The 17,926-nt window shown below is 43.9% G+C and overlaps 1 protein-coding gene across 1 annotated transcript in view; it reads right to left on the bottom strand.

Moving 5' to 3' along the window:
• HEATR6 (HEAT repeat containing 6) overlaps positions 1–6,058 on the bottom strand; it is a 22,872-nt gene extending 16,814 nt beyond the window's left edge. The window contains exons 1-4 of the mRNA XM_024195405.2: positions 5,822–6,058; positions 2,930–3,037; positions 2,334–2,474; positions 200–315 (exon numbers count right to left, since the gene is read on the bottom strand). Coding sequence (XP_024051173.2) covers positions 200–315; positions 2,334–2,474; positions 2,930–3,037; positions 5,822–6,058 — 602 coding nt within the window. The remainder of the gene's footprint in view (positions 1–199; positions 316–2,333; positions 2,475–2,929; positions 3,038–5,821) is intronic.
• Positions 6,059–17,926: the final 11,868 nt, after the last annotated feature.

Below are 17,926 nucleotides of genomic sequence, written 5' to 3'. Positions count from 1 at the left end.
TGTTGGGGAAAAAAATCATCTTCTTTTGGCTTTCATCAAAAGGCAAAGTCCCATTAATCAACGTGGCCCTGAAACCATCGCATTGCTCTCGCCTTTACTGTGCTTAGCAGGTGGACTGAACAGGCTGGCTGTCAGCATTTCCAGACACCCATCTTTTAAAGCACCCATACAAATCACTTTAAAAGACTTGATTTAATACCTGAGACATAGATTTGCCATGCTGTGTACTGCTGCCCTCCTGAGTTCCACGTCAGGCTGAGCAAGATCACTGAACTGTACCAACAGTCCGCTCTTCCCCAGCAAATCCGGGAGATACTAAAATAAACCATTAACAGTCACTATGGGCCAACAAGATACACAGTCAGGTCTGGTGAATGCAAATCAATTGTCAAATTCCCTTTTTACTTCAGAACAACAGATCTACAGTCAATATGATATAAATCAAGCTACTCCTTAAGTCTTATAGTTAGATATAGATATACCAACTACAGAATAGGTTGGACTGATATTCAGACAGAACTAAGATTTCTATATCCTCTGATTAGAAATGATGTTCAGTTGCAAAGTTGTCATTCATTATTATGGAGGCATTGGTCATGACCCTATAGTTCAGACTACGTTCCATTTTGTACTTAAACAGAGCTGCAACCTCCTTGTTTTGTATGAAAAATATGGCACACCCTTCCCAAATTTACAGCACTTGCTCTTTGGGTACAGAATGAATTTTCTGAGCATTTAAAAGTAAATCCATTAACTAGTTTATAAAGTAAAATTAATTTAAAAATGCGTTAAGAAATTTACTGTCTGCGTTTGTCTTTTCTGTCCCAAAAGTTCTTAACAATGGAACAACATAGACACTTCACATTTTGCAGATAATTAAAGTTAATTAATATCTTGTACACAGACTATATCTGAAGATACTAGGTTGTAATTAAGCTAAGTTATTAACAATTGTATCTAATTGCTATTGTTATACAGCCTACAGACAGGTTCAAGTCAACAGCTCAGGAACTCTTAAGAGGTATCATTGTGACATCACAGGTAACTCAACCCATTAATACCTTTCTTCTACAGCTAATTTGCAAGCAAAAATTATATTGGTTGTAATGAGTCGGTGGTGTCAGGAGTTCACAGTGGTAGGCCACTTAGCGCAGCTGTCACTGCTCTTTAAAGAGCCGATAGCTTCATGCTAACTTAGGCATCAGTGCTTGAAAGACTCTCATGGCACTGCTATTTCAGCTCCATTGTACAATGAGGGTTTGATCCTGCTGCTGCCTCAATCTCAGGTTCCCGTTGAGCGCAAGGAGCCCTGAAGGAGCGTGCTGACAGGGCCGGCTCCAGGCACCAGCGCGGCAAGCAGGTACTTGGGGCGGCCAACGGAAAGGGGCGGCACATCTGGCTCTTGGGCGGCAGGTCCCGCGGTCCTTCTCGGAGTGAAGGGCCTGCCGCCAAATTGCCGCCGAAGAATGAAGCGTCGGCGGTAGAGCTGCTGCTGATCGTTTGATTGCGCCTTCCCCCCCCCGCCGCTTGGGGCGGCAAAAACGCTGGAGCCGGCCCTGAGTGCTGAACACCCTGGAGAGTGGTGCATAATCCAAAGCCCACTCCTGCACAGGAATCTGCCCTTATAGCAGGAAATGGGCTCTCACAGGGAGGCGGTGCACATGCTGCAGAAGGGCAATTCTGTCTAGGGTCACCTCTCCATCTGGCTGAGATGGGGACACCAGGGGCCGACCTGCCTTCACACGACCATCTAAACCAATAAGTCAATTGCAAATTAAGGTCCACATTCACCAGTGTGCTGTAGCTGCTTTGTGCTGATCTGGCAACGCTAAGCAGCTGTACAAGCAGATAATGATTAACTGGCTCGTGTGCTCTGGCTGCTTTGGGGTTACTTTGCCTTATAATGATGCTAAAAGTGGAAAAAATATGAAAAGAAATCTGAAGTGTATATTAAAACAATTTAATCTAATCCGGAACAACAAACAGTAAAACATAACGCTATGGTTATTGTACAGCCTCACAAGAGGGCAAAGTTAAAGTTGTTTGGTGCCTTCACTGTGAATTTCTTGCCTTAATATGTTTGGATTTCTCTTCAGTGTAACCTTAACTTTGAATTTCATGGATTTGTAACATGGATTTCATGGATTTGTAACATCCCTGTAATGTGCTTTACCCTTCAATTACTGACACTATGTTAGGAGTTAATGTTGAGAGGATGTGTGTCTGGGAATATGACATTTTTCTTTTCTTTTGGAGGAAAGGAAGTGTAGGGAATCTGAGGCTTTGGAGTTCACTGTCTCTTAGCAATAAATTCAGCACAGCTTTCAACCTACCTTCTGACAATTAGGTCCATTGTTGTAAACAAGAGCTGCTAAGGCTTGCAGAATTTCAGTGTGTGTCCAAGAGCTGCACTGTTTGAGAGCAGAGATGGAATAGGACAGAAGAAAATCCAAATTCTGTTCATCAACCACTACCTGTCATCATATAAAAATACAGAATTTAAAAAGAACTTCCAAAAGGCATCCTTATTATATTGCACATTGTTCAAGTCAGGGTAACATTCCTCTAGCTGGGTGGTGACTCAAATGATTTGGCTGTTAGAAATTCATGCTGCTACAGAAACAGCCTACATTTAGGAAACGGCCACGGGATTCTTGTTTTCCCCAAGACCGAAGGCATGATACACAAGCTTTTCCGTCTCCTGTGAGAGGGTCAGCACATGTAGTTCTTACATCAGCAACCCTTTAGCCAGACATAGCCAAGCTAGGACTGTCGATCAGAAGAATGGCAGGATGAATAGGAAGGTGAAAATCCAAGCACATTCACATTAGGTCCTCTCTATTGGTTCTGCCTCATGGAGGCGAGAGCCCTTTTGGCCCACATCCATGTGCTTGGAAGGGTAGGGACAGAACCATCAAATTTTCCATACCTGGAATCTGTTAAGTAAATGATGAATGAGCTGACAAACTTTGTTGACAAGATGTTCCTGATTGAGATGAACCAGTTGACAGGCTTGAACAAGTAGAGCACAAACATCCTGGAGAAAAAAAAAAAGAGGCAGAAGCTTTAATGATTATTTATCACTGAGACAATACAAAATTGTGGCTCCAGAGTAGAGACCATCCCACCAGCTAAGGTCTCAATTGTGCAAATGGATTTGCATGGGCAGAACACCTGGATCCATGGTCTAGATAATACTTAGTCCTGTCATGAGTGCAGGGGACTGGACTAGATGACCTCTCGAGGTCCCTTCCAGTCCTATGATTCTGTGTGGAGCACAACTGAAGTCAATAGAGCACCTAGTGAGTAGACTGTCCCACTGACTGTCCATATGACATAGGCATCCAACTGCCTCTAAATATGCAAAATACCACTTAAGAAACCAGCACTGAGAGAAATAATATTTAAAGACCAAGGCATAACATATAATAAAGGCCAAAGAAAAAAGGAGGTGGTAGGAAACCAAGGAACAGAGGAAAGAAAAAAGGAGCAATGTCTAAAATATTAGGGTGAAAGGAGAAGATTATCCTAAGCACTTCCCAAAATGAAAAGAAAAGCTGGGCGACTGCTGTGAAAAACGAATAGGAAGATTAATGGGTAATTAAAGACTGTTACTGAATGTCAGAGTAGCATGCTATATACAATGGACCCGCAATAAATTATCTTCATTTTTGCATAGTTAATTTATTCCCCCTACAAAACAATTACTAAGATGTTGTGCAGTAATTGAGAATCTAAATGCTGCAGAGACAGGAAATTGTCAAAGAAAGTGTTAACAACCACCTTAATTATGTCCATCATCTTCTCCTACCCACGGCATATAAACCAGAGATGTCTGCTACCACTGACCTTACCCCACTGCACACGACTATTACAACACAACTCGGCCATGGCTTCCAGACTCCCTGCTGCGAGAGCTGGAAGCATGGCACTCCTAAAAGCCGTGACTCTCAGAGTATGTCTATGTGGCAGCTGGAGGATGCTACCCCGGGGTGGATAGACAGACTTGAGCTAGCATGCTAAAAACAGCAGCATAGTCATGATGGCTTCGGTTAGTTGCCTGAGTATAAGCCCACCTGACCCCCTAGGTACTCACTTGAGTGGCTAGCCCGAGCTGCCACCTATGCTACCATGGCCACACCGCTATTTTTTGAGCACTAGCCTGCAAGAGCTAGTGCATGTCTGTCTACATGCACTTGGAAGTGCCCTCCCAGCTGCTGTGTAGACAGAACTGCAGGGTCTAGGCTTCTGACACTACAGTAAGGAGCCTGAGAGGCTAAACTCAACCTGGGGCTCTCAGGACTTCCAGGATTCCTGCTACTGAGTTGGGCTCCCCAGGATTCCCAACTCTCAGGGCAGCTGGCTTCCCAGGCTATGGGATTCAGGCAGCCCAGGGAGCCAACTTGCCCAGGAGGTTGGAGGCTCTGGGGTCCCCAGTCCTGGGAGAGTGGGCATGGCCAACCTGTCCCAGAACTTGCTAAAGGGGCGGAGGACTGTGAAACTGACAGGAATAATGTCAATTTCACAGAGGGACTGGTGGGGATCCAGGAAATGTACTTCCTTTCAGAAACAATGTATTTTGGAACTTCTAGTTCTTGGGAAATTTTGAAAAAAATTGGGTTTGGTCTGAAACCAAACTTCAAAATGATAAAATTTCCCATGAACTGGAAATTCCAATTTTTGGCCAGCTCTAGTGTGTTGTGACCTATAGATAAGCTAGTAGGTCTATCAGCCATATAAAGAGGGTAGATGAGGGGAAGCAGGCAGAGTTAACATGGTTATAACACCAGGAAGTGGACAAAGGGCGCCTGACCCATATGTGAATTGCAGCAGAGGAGCAGAGCTAATGTTAATGTTACAATTCCCTGACTGTTGTTTCAGTAAGCACGTGGGGCTGCAACAGCAAGGAAACTGGTTCAACAGTGGATTGCCAAAATGATCTGGTTTACACTTGAAAGTTGTACCAATATAACTATGCTGGTTAGGGGATGATTTTTTTTTTAACCTAAACAGTTATACTCGTTAGTAAAAGCTCTAGATATACCCATGCTGGTATAAAGGTGACTTATGCCAGTATCGTTATTCCCTTTCCCATATGGGAATAGCTATACTGACATAAAGCACAACTATCCTGAGAGAAGTGCATCCAGACTAGGGGCTGTACCACTACCTACACCGTTATAGTAGGAAAGAGGTACAACTTTCTAGCGTAGACATGGCCATTCTGAACGTTTCCATCCTACAGGTGGGCTGAGAACAGGCCTGTACTGAATCATTGCTCAACTGGGGCAGCAACACTCATCCCCCTCCATGTTATGGTTTAAATCATGATCAGTCTCTGGGGGCAGGTGGCATTTCCACAGGGAGAGCAAACCTGGGGGGGGGGGCGGCAAGGGAGCACCCTCCGTGATAGCCTGGCAGAGTATTAGGAGATAGGACTAGTCCCACCCCACCCAGCTTCCTTTACTCCATACCCTCACTCCCGCCAACCCTTCCGAGCTGGTGCAGCCCCTCCCTGCCCCAGCCCCAGCTTCCACCCCACACTCACCTGGGTCCCATCCTGCCCCCCAAGCTTCCTCCCTTCCCACCCCACCCCGGTCCCCATTTCCCCCTGCCGGTCCCTCGACCCCGCCTGGAGCTGCTTGGCCCCGCACCACCCCCGTCCCCGCGAGCGAGCCACCCCCTGTTCTCGGGGTCTCCGCCCCCCGTGTCGGGCTCATTCCCCAGCCCGGTACCCGCGGGCTCGCCCCACCCTGTGTCGGGCTCGCCCCCCCGCCACCTGCGGGCCCGCCCCCCCCCGTCAGGCTCGGGCCCCCGTTACCTGAGGGCTCGGCGCCCCCGTGGGCCCCGGCGCCCCCGGGCCGCAGTTCTCGGAGATGAGCTGGTCGAACAGCAGGTGTAGCTCGGTGCGGCGGCCGCTCTCGCCCTCCCGATCCGGGCCGGGCAGGGGCCGCAGCGCGCCGAGCCGGGCCAGGTAGCGCCGGATGGAGCCGCTGGGCTCGGGCTCAAGGCCCGCTGCCTCCTCCCCAGGCCCCGCCACCGCCACAGCCGCCGCCATCTTCCCCGGCCGGGCCGGCGTCAGCGCTATGGCAACCGGGTAGTACTTCCGGGTCAGGGTGGCTGGGCGCCCCTCCTCCCCTCGCCATCTGCTCCTTTGCACCCAGGGTCCAGCCCCCAGTCACCCCCCAGGGGCCCCATCACCATTGCACCTAAGGGCGCAGCTCCTCTGGCCCCCAGCTCCCAGGGGCCCAGTCTCCATCACCCCACCAGCTCCCTTGGGCCCCAGTCCCCATCACACCCCCCAGCTCCATTGCACCCAGGGGCCCAGTCCCCATCCCCCCCAGCTCCCTTGGGCCTCAGTCGTTCCCCCCCCAGCTCCCTTGGGCCCCAGTCCCCATCACCCCCCCAACTCCATTGCAGCCCCAATGCCCCTGAGGATCTCCATGTTCCCCAGCCCCAATCACACGCCCCAGTTCAATTGCACCCCATGGGTAGGGTGACCATCTTTCCCTGCAGGGCTGGCCTGAGCTCTTCCCCCCACCCCGGGACTGTCCCGAGCTGCTCTCCCAAGCTCCCTTCCCTGTGCAGGGGCAGGCAGGGCTTGGGCGAGCAGCGACGCACATACTAGATAGGGTGACCATATTTCCCAAAGACTGGGACTGGCGTTGCTGCTTGCCCAAGCCCTGCTGGAGCCCTGCCTCCCCCCCGTGCCCAAGGCTGGCATTGCTGCTCACACACACACCCGTTCCTCTGCACCCCACTTTTTTGACAAAAGTGGGCATTTGTCCCGTTTGCTCTTGCCAACTGATCAAAAGAGTTGGGATGGCTGAGACGGGGTTAAAAAAAGGGATTGTGCCAGCCAAAACGGGACATATGGTCACCCTACCCATGGGCCGCAGCCCCCATCACTCCCCCCACTGGACACATGGCCAATGGAGGTCAACCCCAGCTCTACACATGTACCTGTCACTTAGCGTGCCTGCAATTTGGGGGGCCCATCATTTGTGATTATTAAGATTCGGGACAGCCATAATTTTGTTCAACAGAACCCCCTTCTCTGGACACACAGCAGGGGATTGGTCCCTAACTCAGTTGTTCTTAACCTTTTCTGTACTGTGGCCCCATGTTAATGCAGAAAAAAGTCTCTGGCTCGGCTGAGAACACACTGCCCAACTAATACAGTAGATGGATCTCTATTTGATTGGAAATCCGATGACTGAAACAACGAATAAAATCCCAGATGACTTTATTAAAGTCATCCATGTACAAACATAGGCCCTGATCCTGCAAGGAGCTCCTCACACATATGAATACACAACTTCTTCCCTTACACAGCTCACAGTTTTATGCTCAGAAGAGTTTATATTCCTCATTGAAACATCCAGTCCAAAAATATTTGTTCTTATTTTATTAGTTTGTTTATTATATAGGAAGGAAAACTCAAATGCACAAATACAAAATGGGGAGTAACTGTCTATGCAGTAATACTGCAGAAAAGGACCTGAGGTTGTAGTGGATCATAAATTGAACATGAGCCAACAATGTGGTGCAGCTGCAAAAGAGGTTAATATCATTGAGAGTGTATTGCATACAACACTCCTATAAGACATGGGAGGTAATTGTCCCACTCTACTTGGGACTAGTAAGGCCCCTGCTGGAGTACTGTGTCCAGTTCTGGGTACCACACTTTAGGAAAGATGTGGACAAATTGGAGAGAGTCCAGAGGAGAGCAACAAAAATGATAAAAGGTTTAGAAATCTGACCTATGAGGAAAGGTTACAAAATCTGGGCACGTGTAGTTTTGAGAAGAGAAAACTTAGGGAGGACCTGATAACAGTCTTTAAATATGTTAATGGCTGTTATAAAGAGGGCAGTGGAGGGATATTATAAAGGGGGCAGTGGTCAATTGCTCTTCATGTCCATTGAAAGTAGGACAAGAAGAAATTGGCTTAATCTGCAGCAAGGGAGATTTAGGTTAGATATTAGGAAAAACTTTCTAACTATAAGGATAGTTACGTACTGGAATAGGCTTCTCAGGGAGGTTGTGGAATCCCAATCATTGGAGGTTTCTACCCAGAGTCAGAAGGCCACAAAGAGTTTACAATCTGAATAGACAAGACAGATGAAGGGTGGGAGAAAGGAAATAGACGGAGACTTTAAAAACTGCCTTAAAACAAATCTAAAACGATGATGTCCTCCTCCATAGGCAGTGTAGCCTAGTGGCTAGAGCATTGGACTGGAATTTAGGAGCCCTGGGTTCTATTCCCAGCTCTGCCACTGGCCTGCTGGTGACCTTGGCCAAATCACTTCACTTCTCTGTGCCTCTGTTTCCTCATTTGTAAAATGGGGATATTGCTCCTGACTTCCTTTGTAAAATGCTTTGAGAACTACTGATGAAAAGTTCTGTATGAAAGCTAGGTATTATTATTATAGGACAGATATGCAGTAGAGCACAGGATACTAATAGGAACCTATATGCTTCAGGGGAGAGGACAGGAGCACCTGTAGTTTGCAACTACTCTGACACTTGTGGACAGCTTTCTGGGAGCGCAGATACCGCACTCACATACACATTTGTTATCAATAATCTATGCACACAGCCATATTTGCTAGTGCTCATGTCGCCCTTGATAGCTGAGCTGCTTCCTGGTTGTATTCCCCAGCAATATTCTGCAGCCGGTCAGAACTGTTCTCATCCTTTGTTTGCAGGGAGAAAGGCCCAGAGCTTCAAGGGTATTTAGGCCCTTAACTCCTATTGATTTAAATGGGAGTTAGGCACCTAAATACCTTTGAGGATCTGGGCCAAAGAGTCCAAAGAATTTGAATTTTGTAAAGGAAAAAACCAGACCCCAAATTCTGAGTTTTCAGGTTTTGTTTTTTCCCCTTGTTGGGTGTTTCATTGTTTCCCTTTTCCATTTTGTCACTAAAACAAAGGGGGGAAATGTAAAAGGGGAGAGGAAAAAAAACCCTGAGAAAGTGAAGAATTTTCAATTTTTGGTGAAAACCAAATATTTGGGGTTTTTCAGTATTTGCGGGGGTGGGCTGGAAAACTTAAAACAAAAAATAAAGAAAAGCCATTTCTCATTGAAAAAATGTTTTAAACCAGGTCTAGCTGGCTACTCGCTATGGTTAAGTACAGCAGTTGCTCTCACTGAAATCAATGTCAATTTGAACACTGACTTCCTTGGAAGCAAAGGTTAGCAAGAATTCTTTCCCAAACTGCGGCAACATATGCCTCTTTCTTAAAAGGTGTCTTAACATTTCCATCTGCCTTCAAGAAAGGAAAGCAGAAACATACTACAGTACTGCTATTCCAGTTTGGAAGAGGAGAAAGTGCCCTATAGCGTTAAATACTCTCTCTTCATGCTGTGTGACTGGTCACTTAAGTCAGATGGCTGTGTTTGTTTCCTGATTACAGTATTTCAAAACACACAAAGAGCTTTCAGGATGGTCATGTGAATGCTTCATTTGAATGCTCTGTGTTAATACATATTTGCACAAGAAATCACAGCATCTTCCCTTTCCTCAAAAAGCCCTATGAACAAAATTTTGCTCACACAAATTATTTAACACTGATATTATCATAGTATGCAGAGTCCCCAGTCATGACCAGAGCTCCACAGGCTTTGTCTAAATACATCGAAAGGGACAGATTTTTCATAGAAAGCAAACAATAGTAGACAATGATGCTATATATTTGCTATTCTAGCAAATTTGCAGTTATACAGATAAGTGTTTGCAAACACTTTTACGCAGCATTTGCCCAGCTCTCGTACAAATGTCTGTATAGCACTTACATCTAATTTAGTGAAACACCTTGGAGGGAATAGCATGCCACACTGTTTCTTTATTTAGAAAAAAAATTAATGTGTTTAGCCTCGCTGAGAGTGATTTTTAGGGCCAACAGATGTTTAGTGGATTAGATGATGAGATTACAGTCTAACATTCACAATGGTTTTCTCAATTGAGTGTTTGATGTTGTAATTTTCCAGGATATTAAAAAGCATATGACATGTTGTGAGGACAAAGGGCCTTTTATTTAATATGTTTGTTTCTGGTTATATTTGCTAGTTGGATTAGAAATATCCCTAATGAAATCGTTTTCAGGCCAACAGTGGCTCCATATCAGGGAAGCTGTGTTGTGCCTTTTCTAATGGATATTACAGTGGCTCTGGTTGGGGCTCTGTGTTTGTAGTTTCTATGCATTTTTGTAATGTCAGTGTGTTGGTTTATTTACCTATCCCATTTCTAGGGCAACTATCATGAGCCATACGATAAAGCCAGACCATCAAACACTGGTTAAAAGAACAAACTCTAGCCAACTGTACACCAGAGGGATTGGGTGGGAGCCTAACGGCCCACAAGGCAATCTGCTCACCTCAGCAAAAAATCAATTCCCAACGGATGAGAGAGAGAGAGAGGAAAAAAAACAAACACGAAAAGGAGAAGGACCTCAAAGTAAACGCTACAGAACAAAAGGGTGTTCCTCAAAGTCAGCTAGCAAAGGACTCCATTTCCTTTGACAGGTTTAGAAGCACAGTACCTGTGTCATTTTGTACAGGCATAAGTAGACTTGGAAGAATTAGATTTTTATCATTAAATGTTAGTAAACATCTATTTCCCCCTCTACCCACAAACTGCAGAAACAATAATCCTGTTGATAACTGAAATATACAGCTAGACAGAGTAAGAAAAATGCTGCTTGAGAACTTATAAGAGTCAAAATCCAGTGATTTAGACTTTTGAACTAGGCTTGTTACAAATGGACTAGTGAACGAATGGTAAAAACGGGTCTGGATTTAAGGACATTTACTTTCTATACTTTGGCATGTGATGTTGATCATTCACGTTAATGGTTTATACAGTTTTAACTTTTTGAATCTCAGGGTCTACTCTCATTAAATATTTGTCTGTCCCACCCCTAATTTCCCACAACTGTGAAAATTTAAATCAATACAAATCTAAAAGACATCAATATCTGTCAAAATGATAAAAAAATTAAAATCAAATTCTGCCAAGCCGAGGCGTAAGTGACATCTTGATGTCCTCGATGGAATTCTAATTTATTTCATTGTTAAACAGCACTATTTCACAGGGGTTTGCCTTGTTTCATAGCTCTGGTTTTACAGATGAAAATAAAACAGGCCAGGTTTGGAACTGAATGGGGTGTTGTGGTAGGTGTGAATCATGCGGAAGCCCTGGAGATGAGAGTAGGAAACAATGGATAGGGCATGGGATGCTATTCATGTACCTCTCAAAATCCAACTCATGTGGTTTATATATGACACATAATTTATAAAATACTACTTTGAGGGATTGAGTCTAAGCTAACAGATATGAAGGAAACATGGGACAACACTCTCTTCTCTACCCAGGCCCAAATCTGAGAACAGAGCAATGGAATGACCCAGCATCAGCCCACTGAAAGTTTGCCCAACTAAACACCTAAATAAAGGACAGATTGGACAGTCTATCTCTTGTCTGTGGGAGGAGGCATTGTGACTCTAGGTATATGGCATCTAGTTAGTGCACAACAGGGTGCTTCATAAATGTAATGATAGATAGACCATTCATTCTAAGTCCTCCCTGTCCTTAACAGACCACGGAGCCCTGAGTAACTTCTCAAAATCACCCCTTTCCTGACATTTGGATTTATTAGGTCTTATCTCTGCATGGAGTTATTCCTGATGTTCCTGGTTAACTCCATGTGTGGACATTCTTATTCTGGGATAAGGATTTGTCTACACTTGACAACTAATTCTGATTAGGGTAGGGTATGAATTTAAAATGCAATAGCTATTCATGAATAATTCCATGTGCAAACAAGCCCTAAGCGTGCTTTCTTTCTGTTTATCTTAATCCACTTTCATAGTTAATCAGGAATAACTCCATAGGTTATTCCGGAATGAGGTAGAATTTCATGTGCAATAGCTATTCTGGAGTAACTCCCTATTTGGACTCTTATTCCAGAACAAGAGTGTCCACACAGGGAGTTATTCCAGAATAGCTATTCTGGTCAGTTTTCTCCTATAGATAAGCCATTGGAAAACTCAGAAACAATAACACAACACAAACCTTCCCACCCAAGCTCACCTGTCCCTGCAGCTTCACGGACTGGACTTCATCTGCCTTAGTTTCCTCTAGCCCAAAGAACCACTCCCTCCCTCTTTATATCCTGGTTAAATCCAAATGGACATGACTCAGCAGTAATGTACCATGAATCTTAATGCAAGATTTACCACCTAAAGCCTAGGGAGATACTACAGAAGAGCCCTACGTTCCTATATAGGGTCTTATACGCAGCTACCTTGTTACAGCTAATGTAATATACATATAGGATATTATCACTCCCAAACTGTATAGATCTCAAAGTGCTTTATCAATTAACCAGTTGCTCTATAAATTACATAAGGATCATTTCATACACCACCAAAAGGCTGTCACATCTAGGATGAAACCCAGCCGCTGTTTAACAGTGCACAATTATATTACGCAGCGGTTTAGGAAAGTGTGTGAAGATGAGTTCTTTATCCATTGGAAAGTGGAGAGAGAATTTAGGGTAGAAGAATAAGTATTTGAACTGGAATGTAGCTATGATGTTAGGGCTAACACCCTTATTATCACAAAAAGTACCAGGGGATTTTTAATGCACTTGAATGATCAGGATTCTGGTTTTACTTCTCAACTGAAACATGGGTGCTTCCCTGTGGGATTCTGAAGCCAATGATGATGAGAAGAAAGGACACGATGAACTATTTGCAGGGCTTTTGCATTGTTTGCAAAGTGGCAAAGTGTTGTGGCTGATAGGTAGATTAGGTTCAAGCATCTGCAGAAAAATCTACAGTAGGTGGCACTAACTGACTATGTTTCCCATCTGTATTGTCACAAAGCCCCAGGTGAGTAAGCAAAGAATCTTCCCTGTGATTTCAGTCAGAAAGACAAAGTGGAGAGGTGCCTGGTTTTGCCTTTCTCTGCTTAACAAGATGCCACAACTCTAAGATCAACTGTTTAGAAAAGGATCATGTAGCTATTGATCATAGATAGGAATTTTTTACGTCCTTTTTATATGTAATTGTAGCAAAAGGAGAATTGACAAACTGGGTACCAAAAGGCTATACGTATTATGTCAGGAAATAAGGCCACAGTCCATGGCTGTTGGCCTCCATCACTCACGGGGCTTCATATGTTATCCACCTGTTACCCTTATTTTATAACTGACTTGAATATACTCATAAAAGGTGACAGATACACAGCACTGGAGAGTTAAGGAACTTGGAATCGGGATACAGAATCTTTCATCTCTAGGACATTGGTCTAGATTTGGCCTAGACAGAGGTTAACAAAGTAATTCCTTTTCTGATGGCTGTTTGGTGGGTTACATTGAGGGAATTGGTGGTCTCATTCCATTCCTTAGAGAATAAGAAATTTCAGCAGGAAGCCAAGGAATTGAAGTGGGGGCGGGGCGGTTGTCCCTCTAGGTTAAAAAGCCTATTAGAGCAACGCTTGTACTTGCTACCAATCATGCTGTACCTGCTCTGTGCATAGAGGAATTCAAGCAGAGGTAGAACGGGACACCTTGCAGTGGTTTAGTGAGCTGGTGTTTTGTTTGGTTTGGTTTTGTGGTAGCCATTATCTTGTGCTCCAGCTCATGGCAAGTTCTCATTTGAAAAGAAAGAGTCTCCAACCCTTATGGTTGCAAAAAGAACCTTCCAAATGTGAACTGAGCATGAACCTAGGCAGGGCCGGCGCAACCAATTAGGCGATGTAGGCGGTCGCCTAGGGCACTACAATTTGGGGGGCAGCGACCACGGCGGTATTTCGGCAGCGGGACCTTCCGCCGCCTCTGTGGGGGGCAGCATTTCGGGGTGGGACCTTCTGCCGCCTAGGGCGGCAGAAAAGCTGGCGGCACTCCTGAACCTAGGCTTTCCTGAACCCGCAGACAGCCTGAATCAACAGCGCTGAGAGTTGTGAACTGCTCCAGTTCATTTCAATGGGATGTCAACTGTGGAGCCTAACAAGTTAAACGTAGACGTGGTTAACTATTTCCCTGCTGATCGAACCAAGAAAGAAGAGGGACATAAGTATTATGACACTCTCTGGTGTCACAAGTGAGTGGAAGTTGGGTTTTGGATAGAGGTTGGGAGATCATCACTACATTTTTTTCCCCCCCCTTCTCAGTTCAACCCCTGGATTTATGGATGCAAATTCAGTGGCTTTTACCTGCCTTAAATTCACCAGACATCTCAAACAATAACAGCACATGATTTAACACCAAAAGTGTTGCATTGTTTTCTAATTTGTTCTTGCCTTTTTATTTTGGGGGAGGGTTGTTCCGTTTCTTTGCTAATTACCTTTGTAATTATAATTATTATTTATACTGCAATAGCACCCAAAGGTCCTGATTAGGGCCCCAGGGTGCTAGGGACTGTACAACACATAATGAAAAGCATCCTCTGCCGCAGGAGCTACCTTACTATTAATACATTATACTAAGGCAATTTTAGTGAGCTTTTTACCTTTCCCGTCAGACTCTTGCTCTAGGTGAAGCATCTGCTTCCTGTAACATAAATATGCTGGGAGGCGGACTAGAAAGCAGAGCATATGGCCACCTCTGCCAGTGTGCAGCCTTTGTCTCAGGCTAATTTTAATCATTTTATACACCCTCAAGCTTCATTCTTTTTATTCTGAAGCAATTTAAAAATCTCTTGTGCTTCAGCTGCGATGCAACATTTGTAAATAGTGCATGGAAGACTGCATCTTCTCTGCTCTAAATCTGCATAGAAGCCATGGATTGTAAAACATAGAGCTATAGTTATATTGTAGTGCTCACAGATTGTTTGTGGGAGTTGTTAATGCTTTATTCAGCTAGATACCACTCTGCAAATACTATATTCACCGTGGACAGAGATCAGGAACAATTTCTAGTACAATAGTTGGGAATGGAGACTTATGGGGCTTACCATGTTAGAGTAAAAACACTTAAGTACTAAACACCAAAACATGTGTCATTCCTTTCCTTCTTTTCAGAATATCTATGAGTCCCATATGCTATGTATGCAGGAATTTAGCTATGCAACTTCCATTAACACCAAAGTTGCTTAATTCCCCACATGTCACTTTGAAATTAGTTAGAGCCCCCATTTTCCCCAGACCTATGCCATGGCTTTTGGGGTAATTAAGAAAGATTATAAAGTGAAAGTCTTATTCAAGTTACACAAGATCAGTATGTTTTCAGCTGGAAAATTATACATCATGAACTATGTTCAAGTAAGCAAAAAGGGAAAATATGTATGATGAAAGCACATGGATTTGTACTTCTTTATGAAACTCTTTTGGAAAGCATGGCTTCCAGCAATGGCATCTTTACTTTGGAAAGACGACATGCAGCGGTTCTTTTGTCTGTGCTCAGTATCTGAGTACAGTGTTCCGTTCCTCTAAACCTTGTGGCCAACATTTTCAAATATGCTAGAGATTTTGGGTGCCCAAGTTAACACAAACCTAAAGGAGCCGGATATTCAGACAGTCCTAAGCAGCTGACCCCTTTTAAGTGCCTCCAGTTGGCCACCCAAACATTGAAGGCTCTAGAATCACTAGTCACATATTAAAATCTTGATCTGTGGTTCTTGGAGCATTGTCTTTGGGTGTTACATAAAGGCCTATTTAGATTTAACACTTAGAACAGGGCCGTGTCTATAAGGCAGCAGTCAAAGTCTTCATTTTAAGACCTGTGAGGGTTCAGTATTCGTTGATGTCAATGGAAGTTGGATGAGGCCCTATATAAACTGCACAGAAGAACTTCATCAAACTCCAGGACACATTCGTGAATAATAACAGAAGATGACATCAAATGCGGCCCGGCTCGCTTCTAAAAAGTGACTACGCAAAAATGGCAACCTCTTGCCCAACCCCTGTGTGTATCTGTTGTCATTTCTGCTCACTTTACTGATTAAAATAAGATTTGACTACCGTTAACTGCTGCTGGCACTGAAAAATTGATGCAGCTACAGAGATAGCTCACACATCTTTGACATAAGTGTTAACTACGTTCCGATTGTAGCAATTGTTGGTGAGGCATAAACCAGAAACACCAAGGTCAACTTTCAGTTCACAAGTTGAGTTTCCAGGGCTGGCAGCTACTTTTTTTATCTGGAAGTTGAGCATATTCTCTTTGGGAGTCATAGATATAGGACCTCAGAATGCTATTTGTTCAGAGTAATTTCTCAGAATGGAAACACGCTTTAATGCGCTTGTTTCTGCAGCAGTTGACAACTCTCGCTAATCCCTAATTTTGAAATACATGTTCAGTGCCATCTTCTCCCTGTTTCCCACCCCCCTTAAAAAAGAAAAAATATTTTTCTAGGCATTGGGACATTCCCCAGGGTGTAATCTGAACAGCTGTGTCCCCTCAATTCTCCAACCTGGGGTGCCTTTTACACTGCTTCACTGTGAGAGCAACCACTCCTGGCCTGCTCACACACAGCCTCTAGCATGTAAATTACTCCCAGCTGAGTAATATGAGTGCTTTTAGCAAGCCATTCCTGAATTATATTGCAGAGTGACACCAGCAAATTCCCAGTCCCAGACTTGTCCCCAGACATGTGCATCTTGTACTGCTCAAAGAAAAGGAATACTTGTGGCACCTTAGAGACTAACAAATTTATTTGAGCATAAGCTTTCGTGGGATACAGCCCACTGCATCCGAAGAAGTGGGCTGTAGCCCACGAAAGCTTATGCTCAAATAAATTTGTTAGTCTCTAAGGTGCCACTAGTATTCCTGTTCTTTTTGCAGATGCAGACTAACACGGCTGCTACTCTGAAACCTTGTACTGCTCAGTACCTCCTGGACAATACAAGCTCATATAAGTCGGTCATTTCATTAATAGAAAATGATATGCACAAACCTTGTTATCTCATATGGTGTTTTCCAAACATTTCAATCCAAACACACACTGGTTTAGATAAAACAATACAAGAAGTTTATTAACTACAGAAAGAAAGATTTTAAGTGCTTACAAGTAATGAGGCATAAAAGTCAGAATTGGTTACAAAGAAATAAAAGGTAAAACACAAACTAATACCTAATGTACCAAGCCAAAGTGAATTAAAAGCAAAGAGTTATCTCACCACATGCTTTAGCAGTGTTACTTGCCGAACTCCTTTCAGACAGGATTACCCCTCTCCTCCCCAGTTCAAAGCTGTTTCTTTGTTCCTCTGGTGTTGTGGTTGCCATAGATAGAGAGAAAGGAGGAATATTTTGGGGGCTCTGTTCTCCTTTCTTATAGCTCTCTTTTTCTTTGAAAATCATTTCCAGTTGGGGTTCAGGCAACAGCCAGTCTGTTTACGTAGGTTCCATTGCCAAGATGTAAATTTCTTGCTCACACCCTTTTTCCTGCCATAGAATGGCCCCTTAATCAGGTGATAGTCCATTTGATTATGCTGATACCAGTCTAAGGTGATGGCTAGCCTTTTGTCTCTGGGGAATTGATTTGAAGCTGTTTCCATAGACTTGGAACATGTCTTATACAGTAGAATTTTATAACTTTACATATGATGTTGCCACACATATTTTACCAAGACAATAATGTTCAGCAGATTATGAACTTTTAAATGATACCTCACACTGCATACTTTATACAAAATTTATTAAAGTCTTGTAAAAAAAAAAGATCAACGTAAGGGTACTATAGACTGTCTCAGGCACATCTTCGAAAACAAAGCTTCAAACCAAGTCAGAATTCTCTGTAATCTAGTCAACACTCATGATCAACAAATTTGAGCATTCTTTCTTGTTAGTTTCAACTCTACAGCCTGGTCCAGCAATCTTTACTTATGTGAGTAACCTCATTTAACCCAATGGGCTAATTGCATAAGGGGGTTGGATTTTCAGCTCATGTATATCAGTTGACTCCAACAGAGCTACATTGAC

The sequence above is a fragment of the Terrapene carolina genome, unplaced genomic scaffold (genome assembly GCF_002925995.2).
Source record: "Terrapene carolina triunguis isolate 2854851 unplaced genomic scaffold, T_m_triunguis-2.0 Scaffold231, whole genome shotgun sequence".
NCBI lineage: Eukaryota > Metazoa > Chordata > Testudines > Emydidae > Terrapene > Terrapene triunguis.
The sequence above is the reverse complement of the archived record's forward strand: the minus strand, read 5'-3'. Positions and strand labels throughout refer to the sequence as shown.